This window comes from Pelophylax lessonae, assembly GCF_965119305.1.
Source record: "Pelophylax lessonae genome assembly, chromosome: 2".
In the NCBI taxonomy this organism is placed as follows: domain Eukaryota; kingdom Metazoa; phylum Chordata; class Amphibia; order Anura; family Ranidae; genus Pelophylax; species Pelophylax lessonae.
The window spans coordinates 375,795,789-375,814,903 of record NC_138769.1 but is presented as its reverse complement, the minus strand read 5'-3'; the positions used below and the strand labels follow the sequence as shown (position 1 = coordinate 375,814,903).

The 19,115-nt window shown below is 43.9% G+C and overlaps 1 protein-coding gene across 2 annotated transcripts in view; it reads left to right on the top strand.

Moving 5' to 3' along the window:
- Positions 1–18,219, top strand: part of TUBD1 (tubulin delta 1) — an 80,114-nt gene extending 61,895 nt beyond the window's left edge. For both annotated transcript variants that reach the window (XM_082245793.1, XM_082245792.1), the window contains exons 7-9: positions 3,646–3,780; positions 15,478–15,661; positions 18,058–18,219. In XM_082245793.1, coding sequence (XP_082101919.1) covers positions 3,646–3,780; positions 15,478–15,661; positions 18,058–18,160 — 422 coding nt within the window. In that variant the 3' untranslated portion in view covers positions 18,161–18,219. The remainder of the gene's footprint in view (positions 1–3,645; positions 3,781–15,477; positions 15,662–18,057) is intronic.
- The last annotated feature ends 896 nt before the right edge of the window (positions 18,220–19,115 follow it).

Below are 19,115 nucleotides of genomic sequence, written 5' to 3'. Positions count from 1 at the left end.
GATAAAAAGAGTGATCAGTTGAATTGCAATTAATTGCAAAGTCCCTCTTTGACATAAAAATTTAACTTTATTCCAAAAAAAAAAAACATTTCCACTGCATTTCAGTTTTACCCCTACCTGGTCCAGCTGACATGTCAGTGATTCTCTTGTTGACAAAGGCAAGGCTGGAAATCAATCTGTAATGCTGATTGAGTTAGAATAACAGACTGGAAGCTTTAAAAGGAGGGTGGTGTTTGAAATCATTGTTCCTCCTCTGTTAACCTGCAAGGAATTACATGCAGTATCATTGCTTTGCACAAAAAAAAAGGATTCACAGGCAAAGCTATTCCTGCTACTAACATTGCACCTCCATCAACCATCAATTGGATCAACAAGAACTTCAATTAGAGAGGTTCAATTGTTGTAAAGAATGCTTCAGGGTGCCCAAGAAAGTCCAGCAAGGGCCAGGACCATCTCCTACAGTTGATTCAACTGCGGGATCGGGTCACCACCAGTGCAGTTCTTGCGCAGGAATGGCAGCGGGCAGGTGTGGGTGCATCAGGGACAGACTGATATTCTTCAAAAGGTACAGGGATTGGACTGCTGAGGACTGGGGTAAAGTCATTTTCTCTGATGAATCCCATTTCTGATTGTTTGGGGCATCCAGAAAAACCTTGTCCAAGGAGAAGAAAAGGTGAGTGCTACCATCAGTCCTTTGTCATGCCAACATTAAAGCATCCTGAGACCATTCATGCTTGGGGTTGTTTCTCAGCCAAAGGAGTGGGCTCACTCACAATTTTGCCCAAGAACTGCCATGAATAAAGAATGGTTCAAAAACCTCCTCCGAGAGCAACTTCTCCCGACCCTCCAAGAACAGTTTGGTGATGAACAATGCCTTTTTCAGCATGATGGAGCACCTTGCCATAAGGCAAAATGGATAACCTAAGTGGCTTAGGAAACAAAACATCGACATTTTGGGTCCATAGCTAGGAAACTCCCCAGACCTCAAACCTTTCGAGAACTTGTCAATCCTCAAAATTCGGGTGAATTAAAAAAAAAAAAAAAAAACCCATACATTCTGACAAACTCCAAGCATTGATTATGCAAGAATGGGCTGCCATCAGTCAGGATGTAGCCTGGAAGTTGATTGACAGCATGCCTGGGCAAATTGCAGAGGCCTTGAAAAAGGAGGGTCAGCGCTACAAATACTGACTCGTTGCATAAAATTAATGTAATTGTCAATAAAAGCCTTTGACACCTAATGAAATGCTTATAATTATACTTCAGTATACCATAGTAACATCTGTCAAAGATCTCAAAACACTGAAGCAGCAGACTTTTTTGTAAAAATTATTTGTGTCATTCTCAAAACTTTTGGCAGGGCTGTGTGTGTGTGTGTGTGTGTGTGTGTGTGTGTGTGTGTGTGTGTGTGTATATGTATGTATGTATGTATGTATGTGTGTGTGTGTGTGTGTGTGTGTGTATAATATATATATATAATATATATATATATATACACACACACACACACACACACACACACACACACACACACAGTATCTCACAAAAGTGAGTGCACCCCTCACATTTTTTTAAATATTTTATTAACTCTTTTCATGTGACAACACTGAAGAAGTGTCCCAATACTTTTGGTAATATAGTGCGCGTATATGTGTGTGTGTATATGTATATGTATATGTGTATATATATATAATAGTTACAGTGGGGGAAAAAATAATTATTTGATCCCCCGCAGATTTTGTAAGTTTGCTCACTTACAAAGAAATTAAGGGTTTATAATTTTTTATCATAGGTGTATTTTATAGAGCTAGACTATCAACCAAAAATCCAGAAAAACATAAAACAAATGCTATCAATTTAGTTGCAGTTCAGTGACTAAGGCTGGCCATACATGTTCAATTTTTGTTGTACAATTTTCTGATAGATTAACCACAAACCACATAATGTGAGGTCAAAGCTAAACAACACTTTCACTTGTTTCCAATTAGGCAGGCCTTTGTACTACATACTTGAAGGTAAATTTCAAGAAAATTGGACAGAAAATTGGATCATGTATGGCCAGCCTAAGAAAAGAATTTGATCCCCCAAGCAAAACATGACTTAGTACTTTGTGGAGAAACCCTTGTTGGCAAGCACAGAGGTAAGACTATCCTTGCAGTTAGTGACCAGGTTTTCACATGTCTCAGGAGGGGTTTTGGTCCACTCTTCTTTACAGATCTTCTCTAAATCCTTAAAAGATGTGTGGCTTTTTTTTTACCCCAATTATACTTACCTAGGTGAATGCACCGATGCTGCATCTGACCCACGGAGCCACCTTCACTGAGAACCAATTGATCGAACACCACCGATCGCTCAGTTCTGACAGCTTCCCGAGCAGAGAGCTGCTGAGTCAGCAGCACTCTGCTCTTCCCCTTCCTCGCTCACTGGAGCGCTGGAAGCGGAGCACTGCAGCGGCCGGCTAAATAAACACCAATGATCCAGTGCAACTGGAAGCCATGCATGCCCATGCCATCACACTGCCTCCACCATGTTTCACAGATGGCGTGTGCTTTGGATCATGAGCTGTTCCAAGCATTCTCCACACTTTTTTCTTGCTGTCATTCTGGTACAGATTAATCTTAGTTTCATCCATCCATAGAATGCTTTTCCAGAACTGGTCTGGCTTTTTTAGATCTTTTTTTGCAAAGTCTAATCTGGCTTTTCCATTCTTCAGGCTTACGAATGGTTTGCACCTTGTGGTGAACCCTCTGTATTTGCTCTTGTGACGTCTTCTCTTGTTTGTAGACTTTGACAATGATACCCTCACCTCCTGGAGAGTGTCCTTTACTTGTCTGATTATTGTGAATGGGTTTTTCTTACCATAGAGAGGATCCTGCGATCATCCACCACTGTTGTCCTCGTGGACAGCCAGGCCTTTTTATGTTGCTGAGCTCACCAGTGCGTCTTTCTTTCCTCCGAATGTACCAAACTGTTGATTTGGCCACTCCTAATGTTGTTGCTATCTCTCTGATGGATTTGTTTTAATTTTTGAAGACTTACAATGGCCTGTTTCACTTGCATGGACTGCTCCTTTTGAACGCATGTAGGTTCAGAGCAATAGATTCCAAATGCAAATACCACACTTTGAATCAACTCCAGACCTTTTACCTGCTTAACTGATGAAGACATAATGAAGGAGTAGCCCACACCTGGCCATGAAACCGCTTTTCATTTAATTGTCCAAATACTTTTGGTCCCTTGAAAAAAGGGGATGGTTATTCTTAAGAGCTGTAATTCCTAAACCCTTCCTCCGATTTGAAAGTACATACCCTCAAATTAAACCTGAGTGTGAACTTTCAGCCCATATCCATTATATAACTATAGTTTGAATATGTTTTGGTAAATACCTGAAAAATCTAAAATTGTGCCTGTGTCCAAATATATACCGGATATGGACCTAACTGTATCTGCTCAGTCTGAATTTACAAGATTTGCAAATGGCCTGCTTTGACAGGGCATTAGTTCTCAATATATTTACGTGTCAAACTAAAATGTAGTTTTGAGTTTGCTTGTTTAAAAAGGCTATTTAAGTTTTTTTTTTTTTTTTTTTTTTTTTCTTTCTATTTTGTACAGAATACTTATATATTTGTTTTATGATGTTAAAAGGTATAAACTGGCAAATTCAGCCCCCATCACACCCAAAAACGGAGAAGATTTCCTTGAAAACCTGTATGCAGTTTAATAGATCATTGGCTAATCTTGCTATATTTCGAGGAAAGGATATTGAGTCTGCATCTCCTGGTGAGCAACATTCAGTATATTCTCTTAAGATCAGTTATGTACATTCTCTGCATTTCATCAAATTTAATTCTATGTACTCATTTCTGTTCTTGAGATTTTGAGAGACTTTCAGAATAACTTCCTCAAATTGAAGGCAGTGGGTAGAGGAAGGTGAGAGGATTTGCCTGCTAGAATTACATGATCCCTTCCTGGGTTCTAATTAACCACTTTACCACCGGAGGATTTTGCTGTCTTCCGTCCAGGCCACTTTTTGCGATTCGGCGCTGTGCGACTTCAACTGACAATTGCGCGGTCGTTCGACGCCGTACCCAAACGAAATTTACATCCTTTTTTTCCCACAAACAGAGCTTTCTTTTGGTGGTATTTGATCACCTGTGCGATTTTTACTTTTTGCGCTATAAACAAAAAAAGAGAGTTTATTTTGAAAAAATAACAATATTTTTAACACATTTTTTTTATATGAAATTCCCCCCAAAAAAGATGTAAAAACCAATTTTTTAAAAAAAATTTGGCCAATTTGTTTTCTGCTACCTATGTTTGGTAAAAAAAATCGCAATAAGCGTATTTTGATTGGTTTGCGCAAAAGTTATTGCGTTTACTAACAAAGGGAAAGATTTCTGTCATTTTTGGTGTTTTTTTTTTTTTTTTTAACGCGTAATGGCGGCGATCTGCGTTTTTTTTTTTTTTGTGGGACTGCGACATTGCGGCGGACAGATCGGACCCTTGACTGACATTTTTGACACTTTTGGGGGTACCAGTGACATTACTGCAGTAATCAGTGCTATATATATGCACTGTTACTGTAAAAATGACACTGGCAGGGAAGGGGTTAATTTTATTGGAGAGGGAGGGGTTAATGTATGCCTGGTGCTTACTGACGTGTAGGGGGGGAGGTGACTGAGTGAGTCATGGACAGATCGGATGTCCAGCTATGCTGAACAGTCTGATCTGTCACTCCCTGTCACTATGGAGATCCGTCCGCTTGTGTTTACACAGGCGGACGGATCTCCACACTAGATCCCCGGCGATCGGGGCAGAGCAGCGGCGATCGCCGCTGCTCCTCCCCTGGCCCGACTCCCGCTGTGAATGAAAACAGCGGGAGCGAGCTTCCGGCGGCGCGCAAGCGCCGCCCAGAAGGGGGAGTGTCTGACGACGTTAATACTACGTCGTCAGACGATAACGAGCCACTCTGCCGCAGTAGTATTACTGTGAGCAGACGTAAAGTGGTTAAACAAAAAAAACACGAGAAGCAATTCTAGGTTCATGCAGAATTTAGCCAGTGTTGTCCTGGTTGCAAGAAAATTACACTGAAATTGTTGCCACTTTTGGAAAGCAATAATTGTCTGGAAATTGAAATGTATAGGTAATCTAGCCTGATATTACATTAGGAATTTTTTTTGTTTGTTTATTGTTTTCATCATTTAACAAAATGGAAATTAAATGAGCAGAAAAGAAACCCAAATCCAATCAATATTTGGTGTGACCCCCCCTTTTGCCTTCAAAACTGCATAAATTCATCTAGGTACACTTGCACACAGTTTTTGAAGGAACTCGCCAAATAGGTTGTCCAAAAAATCTTGGAGAACTAACCACAGATCTTCTGTGGATGTAGGCAACCTCAAATCCTTCTGTCTCTTAATGTAATCCCAGATAAACTTGATGTTGAGATCAGGGCTCTGTGAGGGCAAAACCATTACTTCTACGATTTATTGTTATTCTTTGCGCTGAAGATAGTTGTTAAGGGCATTAGATGGCTGTATGTTTGGGGTCATTGTCCTTGGGCAGAATAGATTTTGGGCCAGTCACACACCTCCCTGATGGTATAACATGATGGATAAGTATCTGCCTTTATTTCTCAGCATTGATGACACCATTGATCCTGACCAGATCTTCAACTCCATTTGCAAAAATGCAGCCCCTAACTTGCAAAGAAACTCCACCATGTTTCACTGTTTCCTGCAGACACTCATTATTGTATCGCTCTCCATCCCTTCATAAACTGCCTCCTGCCACAGCCAAATATTTAACATTTTGACATCAGTCCAGAGCACCTGCTGCCATTTCTCTGCACTCCTGTTCCTATGTTTTTTGTGCATAATTGTGTTGCTTAGCCTTGTTTCCATGTCAGAGTTATGGCTTTTTGGCTGCATTTTGTCCTTGGAGACCACTTCTGTCCAGACTCCCTCCAGGCAGTTGATGGGTGTACCTGGATTCCAATGGTTTCTGACAGTTCTGTGCTAATGGCACTGCTGGACTATTTTACAATGTCTTACATCTGCTGCAATAAGTTTAATTGGCCTACCACTGAATCTGTGGTCCTCAATGCTGCCTGTTTCTTTGTGCTTCTTAAAAGGCTTAAATCGCACATCTTGAAAACCCAGTCTGCTTTGAAATCTTTGCCTGGGAGAGACCTTGCTGATGCAGTATAACTACCTTGCGTCTTGTTGCGGTGCTTAGTCTTGCCATGGTGTATGACCTGTAACTGTCTTCCACAGCCTCACCTTAATAGCAAAGTTGGGATGGTCCTCACCCCTCCTACATAGCTGTTTCTCTTGCAGTTAATGACTAGGTTTCAACCTACATGTGAAATTGATAATCATTAGCACCGGCTTGGTATAATTGGTCAATCTTACACCTGATTGTAATTATACCAAATCCCTAAATTTTGTGCAAGTGTAAGAATTGATGCTGGTTTGAAATCAAAGGGTAGTTTCACCAAATTTTGATTTAGATTGTTCTTCTGTTCGCCCACTTTGCATTTTTTAAATTGATAAAACAAAACCATTTAAAATATATTATTTTGAAAGCATTTTTACATCTCAGCGTTTCCGCACACCTGCTTAAAACATTTGAACAGCATTGGTATGTTTGGCCACTTTTTTTTTTTTTTTTTTTACATGAGTGTAAATTTCCTTTCAAATGTTTGAGAATTTTAAGATTTCAGGGTATTGATTTTCAGCAAGACTAAGGTCAGAACTACAGATAGAAGAGCCCTCCGACTCACTTGTCGGGGACGCGGACGTGATGGGAAACATACCTGATATTAATTGATATTAGCGTATGTTGAGTTTTTCTTCTCCTCCTTTACCCACTCCCTCCCATTTTGGGAAGGGGGCTTGTTTACCCCATTACCCTTACAGGAAGGGTGAGTTATTTGTCTTATACACTCATGATACTTGACACATCTTGGTTCTCATCAGTTACTCCATGGTGACTTTGAGGGCACATCTAATGGCCAGTCGCCGTGGATGGAAACCATCTTCTTCTGCCACCATATTTGCACTCTGTTGCTGGGGGGGGGGGGTTGCACTGTCTCCGCCTCGGTTGATATCACTCAATAGAAGGTACCGCTGAGCTAAACTCTTGACACAGAGGAACTTGGAATATGAGCAAACATATTTTTAGATGAGTTTGAGAATTATCCCTTTTTTTCTTTTTTTTTTCTCTGTATTCTAGATTTGCGATTGCATACATAGGGCTATTGGATATATTTGGTTCCTGACCACGCAATGCTAATATTGTTTTCATGTAATGTTATCTTCATGTTACTTTTCTTTGAAAATAAACTAAAGATTACGTAGAGCAAATTTCCTAAAGAAAAATATAAGAAAAAAATTGTGAATCACTCTACTCTACTTACTATAATAAACAAATCATGCATATAGCAAAAACTAACATATCTCCAAAAACACAACATGACATTGAAAATATTGCAAATATCGAACTGTCCAAATGTAGGGATGGGTGAACGGTTCGGGCCGAACATTGGCTGTTCACCTATTTAACAAACACCCGGATTATCGAGGCGTTGACCATTTTTTGGCCCGTCAAATGACCACAATGCACTGCGCCAACGCACAGCGCATTGGAAGCCCTGATTGGCTGAAGCAATGAAAGCTTTGCCCAATCAGGGCACAGAGCACTGTCTGAGCCATGATTGGAAAAAGTAATTATGACTCTATCCAACCATGGCTCATTGCTCTTAGTCCCACCCCACACTATAAAAGTATTCTTTCAATAGCGGCCATTTTGTAGTGTGATATCGACATAGAGAGAGATGGAACAGGGCTCTGTTCAGTGCTATTCTGTTTCTATTGTCAGTGTAAAATATCAGTTTAGTGTGAATCTAGTGATAGTTCAGTCAGTGTGAGTGTAGTAAACGCTCATTTCTCCTTTGTTCACTGACAGACACAGCTCCTGATATTTATAACCATTGGGTTACCCCCCCCCCCCTCCTACAGGAGTAGGACACTAGGCAGAAAATAATTCTGGCTACACCCATGGGCATTCTCAGGGGGTATACTCCCTCTCTCTGCTATAGCCACTCAGTTTTTTTTTCTGCTTTGTCAGGAGTAAGGACCTAGTTCCTTGCTGGGATCTTTGGTCCTAGCAAAATTTTTTTGGATAGAATATTTTTTTTCCTCCTGGATTTTTCCTGTGATCCAGTGGTCACCCCAGTCTGGCCAGCAAGCACGCGCAGACCTCAGCTCCACGCTAGGTCGGCCGTGACATAGCCCCACTGGACGGGGGCTGGCCTGCGAGTGAAACTCCTTGCGAGGTCGCATATGACTTGGTCTTGGCCCGAGTCGCATCTTTCCTCCTGGCAGACAGCCCCCCCATTTTGATGGATGGGGTTCTGTCTAGAGCGGTGCTCTCCTGGTATGGTGAGTAGCTGTCCCCCCCCCCCCCTCTCCCCCCAGAGGGTTATGGGGTGGGCCCCTCCTTCGAATGGTTGGACCCCTGGGTTCCCCTCCTTCCCGCAGGCACCCCCTCCCTGCCAAGTCCCTCATCCTGCCCCCCCCTCCACGCTGGGGCTGTCTGGGATGGTGGCAGAAAGCTAACTGGCGATGGGAGCCAGGGTGGTATGCCGCCGGCAACCGGATGATCAACTGTGCGGGGGGGGGGGTTATACCTGGTGGGGCACTTGCCAGGGCCCCCGTCCTACCTGGATCTGTCTTGAGGCCTGGTCTCCCTCCTGGGTCCTTGTAAGCCTTGTGGTGCCATGCAGGGCCGCCATTTTGTGGTGGCTATGTTTGTGTAGTCCGCCAGCCATTTTGTTGTGGTTTGACATTGGAAATAGTGGGGGCCATGACAGTGGAGCTCTGTGGGCAGGAATTTCAGCGGTGGGAGCCCCTCATTCCTTGGTGCTGACTCCCGAATCATTTTACTTCCTGATCGCCGCACGTGTAGTGCAGATTCTCCTGGTGGCTGCAGGTGCTTCTTTCTGTGGGTGGTGAGTCTGGTGGGGTCCTCTCCCTCTCTGCTGAGGATTTCTTGGTGCTTTGTGCCTGGTGCCCGGGTGGTGCCAGCGCAGTGGGGGTTGTCCCTTGGCAATGTTTTACACTTTGTGGGGTCCCCATGGTGACTTATGGAGTCTTTGGAGCACACTTCCCCACCTGATCCCCTCTCTGAGGCTGCAGGGCCTCCAGGTCCCAACCACCCATCCATGCACTGACGGCGGTTCTGGAGCCCCTTGTGTCCCGGGTGGAGGTGGCTTGCGGGCAATGGGCTGGCAAAAAGCATCCCCTGCCTCATCTGATCCTGAATCTGATTCCCCCGTGGTGGACGCGGGTCACCCTTGTCGGTCTGCAACCAACACGCCTGGAATCCTCTGATAGGATGCGACCACACACGAAAAGGCGCTGGTGGAAGCACTGATTGTATCTGTGCGTGAGACCCTGAAGATGGAGGACACAGCTGAAGCTGGGACGGAGGCGCAGGTGCCCTTTGGCACACTCAAGCCATCCAAAGGTCCCCATGGGGTCCCTAAGCGCTTTACTAGGCAGAGGAGGAGTGGACTGTGCCACCGGTGGTGGAACCTCCGGTTTCCAGATTAAACAAGGCAACCATGATTCCAGTTGAAGAGTCACCAGCCTTTAAGGGATCCAGCTGACCCACGACTGGGAGGCTGTGGCCCGAACTATGTACACTCTGGCTGGTTTGGCAATGAAGCCGGTATTCCCCATTGCCCTAGTGTCACAAACTCTGACCGAGTGGGCTAAGTTCCTACCCTGTGACCTGGAGGGGGAACCGCTCCCCCTGCCTTTCTAAATCTGGCGGACCAGCTGGGCCAGGGGCTGCAGTTTATCTTTGATGCTTCTTTGGATGCTGCTCCCCTAATGGCTCGCCTCTCTGATTTGGCAGTGATCCTTTGGCGTGTCTTTTGGCTCAAGTGCCGGTCTGCAGATGAGATTTAAAAAAAGGCCTTGACCGATCTTCCTTTTCAAGGAGATCGCCTGTTTGGAGCTACCCTGGATGACATCATTAAAGGTCTTACAGGAGGGAAGAGTACTTTTTTTCTTCCGCAGGCTACTCGTTGTAGACATGGGCCTTCCTTCTCAGCTCATAAGAAGTTTTTTCATCCCTCAGGGTCGACTGATAAGGGCTCAAAGCCTTTCAGGGCCTCTTCTGCAGGATACAAACGAACCTGGTCTGGCAAGCCAAGATTGGGCTTCTCCAGACCCATGGACAAGGCTCCTTCTGCATGAAGGTGTGCACCCTTACCGGTATCGGGGATGGGGGGGGATCTCTTCGCTGGTTTCCGGACCTGTGGACTTTCCGGGTGCAAGACAAGTGGGTCCACAAAGTCATTCGGTCTGGCTACAAGATCAAGTTTCGCTTTGGTCCCCCGGCAAGGTTCTTTCCTTCCAACTTGCGCCTGTTCCTGGACCGCTTACAGGGTCTGTTTGGGGCGGTACAAGACCTGTTGTTTCAAGTGGTGATTGTCCCGGTTCCGACTTCGGAACATTTTTAGGGTTTTTACTCAAACCTGTTTACAGTCCCCAGGAAGGAAGGCAAGGTGCGTCCAGTTCTGGACCTCAAGGCGCTGAACTGCTTTATGCAGGTGCAGAAGCTCAGAACGGAGTCCATTCGCATGGTGGTGGCATCCCTGCATCGGGGGGATTTCCTTGCCTCTATCAACATCAAGGATACCTACCTTCACATTCCAACATGTGCCAGTTACCAGCGCTTTCTCCACTTTGCCGTGGGAGAGGAGCAATAATCGGTTTGTGGCGTTACCCTTTGGTCTTGCCTCCGCTCCTCGTGTCTTCACAAAAGTGTTAGCCCCGGTGCTAGCTTTGTTACGCCAACGGGGGATGGCAGTGCTGGGCTACTTAAATGATCTCCTTCTGTGAGCGGAGTCTCCTACTGCTCTGGTGAAAAGCCTGGAAATTACAATACAAACTCTGTGGGAGTTTGGCTGGATTCAGATTTTTCAGAAGTCTGCTCTGGTTCCATCCACAAAGCTGGACTATCTGGGCCTGACTCTGGTCTCGGCTTTAGCCAAAATGCTCCTTCCTCTGGACAAACTCCAGAAATTTCAGGCTGCAATTAATCTCCTTCTGTCCAGCAGATGGTCATCCCTCCGGACTTGCATGCAGGTGCTGGGCCTGATGGTGTCTACCTTTTTGAGGGGGTTACGTTTGCACAGTTCCATACGAGGTCCCTGCAAAGGGAGATTCTGGGCAAATAGGACAAGATTCCACAGTCTCTGGGCAATCCGATCCAGAGTCGAGGATCGAAGGAGTCCCTGATATGGTGGCTTCAGTCTCCGGCGCTTCGGCTGGGCAAATCCTTCCTCCCCTTGTATTGGCTAGTGGTCACCAAGAATGCCAGCCTGTCTGGCTGGGGAGGTGTCCTCGGCAAGCATTCTGCTCAGGGGATCTGGACACTTGAAGAGTCCAGGCTACAATCAATGTCTTGGAACTCTGAGCGATCAGACTGTGTCTGGACCATTGGACAGATCGTCTTCAGGATTGTCCAGTGCGCATTCAATTGGACAATGCCACAGCTGTGGCTTATGTCCATCACCAAGTGGGCACAAGAAGTGTCCTGGCAGTTCTGGAGGTAGCCGGCATTCTAAGGTGGGCAGAACGGTTTGTTTCAGCCCTCTCCACCACATTCCCGGGATGGAAAACTGTCAGGCTGATTACCTCAGTCGGCAGGCGTTGGGTCAAGGGGAGTGGTCCCTTCATCCGGAGGTGTTTCATCAGTTGTGTCTCCGGTGGGGCATCCCCAAGTTGGATCTGTTGGTGTCTCGGCTCAACAGAAAGGTGCCAATCTGGTGTGGCTGGTCGCTGACATTCAATGAAAGCTTCCTCTCAGGGAGGATCTGCTGTCCCAAGGACCGATCTTCCTCCCTGTTTTACAGTCGCTGGCTTTGAAGGCTTAGCTGTTAAACTCCAGGTGACTCAAGGATAGAGGTTTATTCCTATACTGTTAAAGGCTAGGAAAGATCTACCATCATACATGGAAGACGTACATTGCGTGGTGTGAGTCTCTTGGAGTTCATTCTTGCTCCTTCCTGGTGGCTCAGATCTTGACCTTCAATGGGGGGTTGAACAGAAATTGTCCTTGAATACCATCAAGGACCAGGTGTCGGCTTTGGCGGTCTTCTTACAATGACCTTTGGCCACACACTCCCTGGTGCATACCTTTCTTCAGGGTGTCCAACATTTGGTTCCTTCAGTGAGGTCTCCGTTGCCACCTTGGGACCACAATTTGGTGCTTTTGGCGCTCCAGAAGTATCTCTTGGAGAATCTTCGGGGAGATTCCCCTGCTTACACTGCCCCAAAAGGTGGCCCTTTTGGTGGCTATCACCGCTGCATGCAGGGTGTTGGAACTGGCGGCGTTATCCTGTCGTTCACCTTACCTGGTGATTCAGAGATAAAGTGGTTCTTCGCCCTTGTCTGTCTTTCCTTCCAAAGGTTGTCTCTGATTTTCGTTTTAATGAAGACATTGTGTTGCCTTCCCTGTGTCCCAGGCCTAAACATCCAAAGGAAATTGCCTTGCATGTCTTCGATGTGGTCCGGGCATATAGGGTGTACCTAGCAGCTACGGAGTCTTTCTGGAAGTCATACTCACTATTTGTGCTCACGGATGGGCCTCGTAAAGGGTTGTCTGCTTCCTCTGCTACCATTTCCAGGGTCAGCATCTGCGGATGCTTCTTTTGGCTGCAAGGTTTTGCAGGCTGCTGTTGAGAGGACCTGATCCTCTTTGAGGGTGTATTGATTTTTTTCAGTAGGGCTCCAGTTGTTTTGGTTGAGCTCTTGTTGCCTGGTTGGCTATTGTTTAGCCTTAGGATTTTTTTTTTTCCCCCATCCCTCATGTTTAACACTGTTTTATGACGTCCCAACGGTTATGGAGATCAGAAGCTGTGTCTGTCAATGAACAAAAGAGAAAATGGGATTTTTGACTTACCGTAAAAATCCATTTCTCTGATGTTTATTGACGGACACAGCACCCACCCCTCTGTGGAGTTGTAATTCTTCTGACACTGCTTGTAACTAAACTGAGTGCCTATAGCAGAGAGTGGGAGTATACCCACTGGGACTGCCTATGGGCATAGCCAGACTTTTTCTTCTACCTAGTGTCCTACTCCTGTAGGGGGCAGTATAACCCAACGGTTGTGGCGATCAGATCTCTGTCCGTCAATGAACATTAGAGAAATTGATTTTCTGGTAAGTCAAAAATCCTATTTTTATTCCCTGTGCACTACATTGTAGCCTCATCATACAGAATGGCTGACCAAGCCGTTGTTTACAAAATAAAGAAGGCTTGCAGGGAAAATGTCATTTTTTTGGCTGTTATAAATGCAATTATTTCTGAAGCAGCTTCTATACCCTTTACAGATGTGCCACTTTAAATGGAGACTAAGGGGGGACCCCCCCCCCCCCCGGCACTATATTGAAAGGAATTTTTCATTTTTATTGTTATTTGCTATTTTTATGCTTTTACATTAAGTATCCGTAAATCACTGCTCATTTAAAAATTGAGGTTTTTACAAATTTTTTTTTTTTATTTTTTTTCATTGATACATGTCCCCCAGGGCAGTACCCAGACCCTCCATTGTAATTGTATGCCCAATAACTTGCATATATGCCTTCAAGATGGGCACCTTTTTGATTTTTGCAGTTCGAATCCCATAGACTTCAATTGGGTTCATTATTTGGTTCCGAACTTTTGCGATGTTCGAAAGTTCTAGTGCGAACCGAACAGGGGGTCGTTTAGCCCATCCCTATCCAAATGTCCTTTAAAATATATGCGATGAGTCCACAAAGTGATGCAACAAGTTCTCTTGTACAGTCTTCACCGTGCCTTAAATTATTATTACACTCCATACATGCCTCATTATCACCACTGTGATCTAATGGATGTGCCCTCACCTTAAATGTTGGTCCCTCTATTCAGGAAACAGGCGGTCAAACAGCACTTGGTTTTAATAAATATGCTCCTCCCAGAGTTGCTGTTGGCGCCTATTCCACCGATCAATCTCCAATCCAGGGTACAGGGCTGTGCTGAATGCTGTGAGCTGGTGGTGTGTAGCTGGATGTACCCTGGATTGAAGATTGGAGATTGATAAGTGGAATAGTGGCCAACAACAGCTCTCTCAAAGTCTCTCTGCCTCCTGATATGATGATATCCCTCAACACTTCTACTGATGCAGTTAGAAGAGTGATCAGCTGTTCAATCACTTTATTTTGCTCTATGAAAGTAAAATGCTGAACATTATTGATATGTGCAGATGCATATGGTGTATGGAACTTTTCTGAAAAGAGTAGATCTATTTTATTAATGCTATAACCCTACTACTGTAAATTCCTGGTGAGATTTATTTTTTTCATGTTTTCTATTCCCTATACAGACGGTCCCTGGGTTAAAAACAAGATAGGAACTGTAGGTTTGTTCTCAAGTCAAATTTGTTTGTAAGTCGGAACAGGTAGATTTTTTTTTTTTTTTTTAAGTTTAGCTCCAGCCAAAAGAATAATTTTTTACATTTTTTGGATAGCATAGGGAAGGGTAAACACCCCTGTACCATTGTTTTGCTGTCTGTACCCCTGTTCAGAAGATTTCACCTCACTTTCTGTCCCTATAACAACTGGATTTTGAAAAATTTGGGTTGTTGTGGATTAGTGATACCAGGATTAGTGATAAAGCTTCAGTGGAGACACCTTTTTCCCCATGAGAACTCTTATAGAAGTGAATTTCCCTTCCTAAGGGGTAGATTTCTCCTCACTTCCTGTTGTCTCTCTCCGTTTGTAAGCAGGAGTTGTTTGTAAATCGGATGTTTGTAACCCAGGGACCACCTGTATTGCAAACTTAAATACTAAATTTTATAGGAGTATATTCCATGTAATGGTTTACCTAATAACCAAGTTAATGCTCCTCTCTCATTTCTCATGCTTACAAAGGCAGCCCTGGCCCACTGACAGGCATTTTATTAAAGGATTAGTTCACCTTCAGTAACATGGTACACCTATATTTAGGGTGTTTTATGTTACCAGAGATTGCCTGCCTGCACCCCTTTTGTTCCTGCACTGGTAGGCGGAGGTTCTTCTCCCCGCACCCATCGCCACAATTCAAAAAGAGAGCAGCCATGCAGGACTCTGCCCACACAGCTGCATCATTCGTTCAGAGATCTGTGAATGAACTACAACTATCGTCTGCCACCATGGCAGGCAGCTTGTAATTCTCAGTGAACTGCAGGGGCATTTGTGGTGCAGAGAGAATGACAGCTATAATTCTATGCAGATTTGAGATAACACTCTGCACTTCACCCAAAAAATAAAAAATACTTCCAAACTGAAAATAAATGTATCTATTGACTATACCTAAATACAATGTACAATACACCCCAGACTAACAGTGTGATGAACAGAGATGTTTTCAATAGTATTTGAATTTTTTTAATTGCAGATGGCTTCCAAGATTCAGCATTGTATACGCCCTGGTTATCACCAGACAATGCATTCACAATTTGGAAAACACCAAGAGCTTTCAACAAATATGAGAAGTCAGCTACTCTAGTGAGCAATAGTCAGTGCCTGCTAAAGCCTTTGGATAACATTGTAGAAAAGGCCTGGAATATGTTTGCATCAAAGTAAGCTTTTTCTTTTTCTTTATTTGCTCCTTTGGTGGGGGGGGGGGGGTTGAAACAAGAATCCTGGAAAGATATATTTTAATTGGGTAGTAGAGTGGTATTTTTGTCGGGGGTTGAGGACATGTTATCCAGGGTTGCCAGATTTTAAGGTATTTTTTCATGGGTGTTAGATTCATATTCAGATTGTTCTGTGAGGGGACAACATTTTTTGCATATCAGAATGGTAACATTTAAGCAGTTACCTGGGTTTGCTTGTGGAACACACCTGGGCAATTTTACTTTCTAAAGCAAAATAATTGGAAAAAGGGGAATGCAACTGTACAATACCCAGACTGTCTGTATATACCTAAAACTAGTAGGTATTTGACAAAAACCCATATAAGTGTCGGGTGCTGTTCCAAGCAGTCATTCAGTAATGTCCTGTTGGCTCACGTTGGATGTAGGTGCTGGCGTTAAGTGAGCCCGTTCTGACTCTATATACACCCTACCCTATGATGAAGCCCTGTAGGCGGGTTTAAATAAATCAGTTGTGTGTCCTGGGAGTTGTCAGGCTAATGCCACTTTCATCTATTCTTACTGGGGTGGTTTCTTCAGAGTTCAGCGCTCCATCCTTCCTTCTCCTTTGGTAAGTATTTGAGAAACCGTAATAAAATACTGGAATGGGTCCCCTATTGAATGGTTCAGTGAATGTAAGAAGTTACTGATATTCCACCTTTTATACCATGTTTACTCATGCTTTTCTGGAGCGGCCAATTGCCCCCATCTTTAACAAAAGCCTCCAATTTTGTGAATCTTTTGGACCCATCTCCCTTTAATAATTCAGATATTAAAATCTTCACTACCATTTTGGCATATCTGTTGAATGAGGTGATGACAACTAATATTTTATCCCAAGCCATTCTTCCTCTATAAATATAAGATCTCTTTACCAACCTACAAGTTAATTGTCTGATCAAGTGAGAGCTCATCTCTCCAACATTAGGATACAAAACATACAAATGTAAAGAGTCACTTTGCAGAACAGCATTGATGTAGCATGGAATCCTTTAGAGCAGGGGTACCCAACCCCTGGGCCTCAGGCCGGTGCCAGTCCACGACCTCTTGATAACCAGGCCGCACAAAGGGAGGTGGGCAGCGATCGCGGTTCGCACAGGTTTATCACAGACTGCAGCTGCCGCTCACCATCTGCTGTGCGGCCATGCCCATGTGTCCTCTCCCGGCTCCAGGAGGAGCCCTGCTGATAGGATGACCTCGTTGGGCGGGCAGGGGAGCTGGGAGAGGACACACAGACTGAGCACAGCCTCTGCCCTGTCAAATGTAGGAGTCCTGTGCAGGGGATCTAGAGATTAGAATGAGGGGGAGGGGGGAGAAGACTGCAGGGGCACTGTGCCCCCTTTTACAGAGCAGTCCCCTGTTACATTACAGCGACCCATTTAAAGACCAAAATATTAAGAAAAATAGTGCAGCGCTAAAAAAATGTGTGAGTAAATGTGCACGAAGTAAAACGTGAACAATCAAACCAAAATGCAAAAAAATGCAAAAAATCAAAGTCCAGAATGTCCATAAAGTGAAACTGTGACTTGAAAAAGGTGTTGACTCCAGCATGTGAAATAACTGCAACAAACGATAAATCCCACACCAAAGGAATAAAGGAATCAAGATGTGCTCACCAGATGGTATGGACCCAAAGTACTGTACAGCAAATGGGTCATACACGCTGTATATGTAGATGTCCTCGGTACCGACTAGGCAGGAACCTCAACAGCGTCTGTTTAATAAAAAAGATGAGATGAGAAAAATATACAGACTAGGCAGTTGGAGCTCAGTGATCAGGGAGACAGAGGGAGAGAAACAAAGTTACAATTTACAAATAAACTTCTGAGCAGAGATAAGTGCTGGGAGGGGGGGGGGCACAGAAGGGAGGGGGATTAGTGAGGGACAACTGTCTTTCTCAACAGATAAAAGCTGATAGCAGGGAGAGGGACAGATTAGGTTCAGGTGCTGGAGGAAGATTTCTGTATTTGTTGTCCATCACTAATCCCCCTCTCTGTGTGGGCCCCCCTGTGTGCTCGGGCCCCCTACAAGAGGGCTGATGGTCCCCCCCCCCCCCTATCAGCAGCCCTGCAGGTGTAATCTGTGGTTAATGTGGTGAACTGACATGGTAAACAATTCTTTACAGATCTGGACAGGGTGGGAAGTGCATTGCATATGCAGTACCTTAGTTTTGGTTTCAGCAGCATCACACAACCATATTTTGAAAAATGTATTTAATGTGCTTTCTCAAACAGTTCAGTTTGTAGAGATTATCCTTCTGAATTTCAAACAGTAGGCTCATGAAGTTTGTAAATGTACTTTGTAATAATTTAAAACTGTTGTTTCTTTCTGTTTACTTACAGAGCATATGTTCATCAGTACACAAAATATGGCATTGAGGAAGAAGAATTCCTGCAGTGTTTTACAACGCTTGAACAAGTTATTTCCAGCTATTCAAATTTATAAATGTTGATTTATGAAAATTTAGTATAAAAGAAAACCTGCTAAATTCCAAAACTATTTCTTGCCACGTTTCACAAAATATTTGAACATGTAAATATCTTATTTATTGTTTTAAAAAAAAATACATTTTATTTTTCATTGTTGACTTTTATTTTTTTCATTTTTTTTTTTTTTTTTTGGTAGCACATTTTAATTAATATTTTCACCAGGGTCACTGAAGCCGAATTACCATAACTTTCTATTATGACCCAAAGTTTGAAGCCGCATATTGCAAACCAGTCCATTATATGGTACGATAGGTCACTTTGTAGTGCAATTAATTTTGAGTAAGGTGACGCTCCTTTGTTCGTTTTTTCCTGGTGAAAATGGCTTATCTAAGTTGAGGTCTCTTCTCCACCCCAAATATATTTTCCATAGAGCTGATTTCAAGCAAGGAAAAAAGTATTTTGGGAGAGGTGCTCAATTTCTTCTTTTTAAAGCACTTAAAGGAATTGTAAAGGCAGAAGTATTTTATTTTTTTATCTTAATGCATTCTTTGCTCCAAATGCTCCAAATTTGCATCTCAATAATACAGGAGATGCGCTACTGGCCAGATAATCAGGTGAAAACAGAGGAGGCAAAGCCAAAGAAGATTAAACTGATGCAACCACCACATCTAATGATTAGTAAACGGAAAATTCCTATCATACTTACCGTAATTTTCCTTTCCTGGTGGTCTCCATGGCAGCCTACGTGTGGGTTAACCCCGCCTCCTCTCCAATGGTATAGGACCCCCCTCTATAAATTTCAGCTTGCAGGCACAGCCAGTGTTCCATATCTTAGCCGAATCCAAGACCAGAGGGTGGGAACTCCGGCTGCCATGGAGACCACCAGGAAAGGAAAATTACGGTAAGTATGATAGGAATTTTCCGTTTTCCTGGCAGTCTCCATGGCAGCCTACGTGTGGGAAATAACTAGC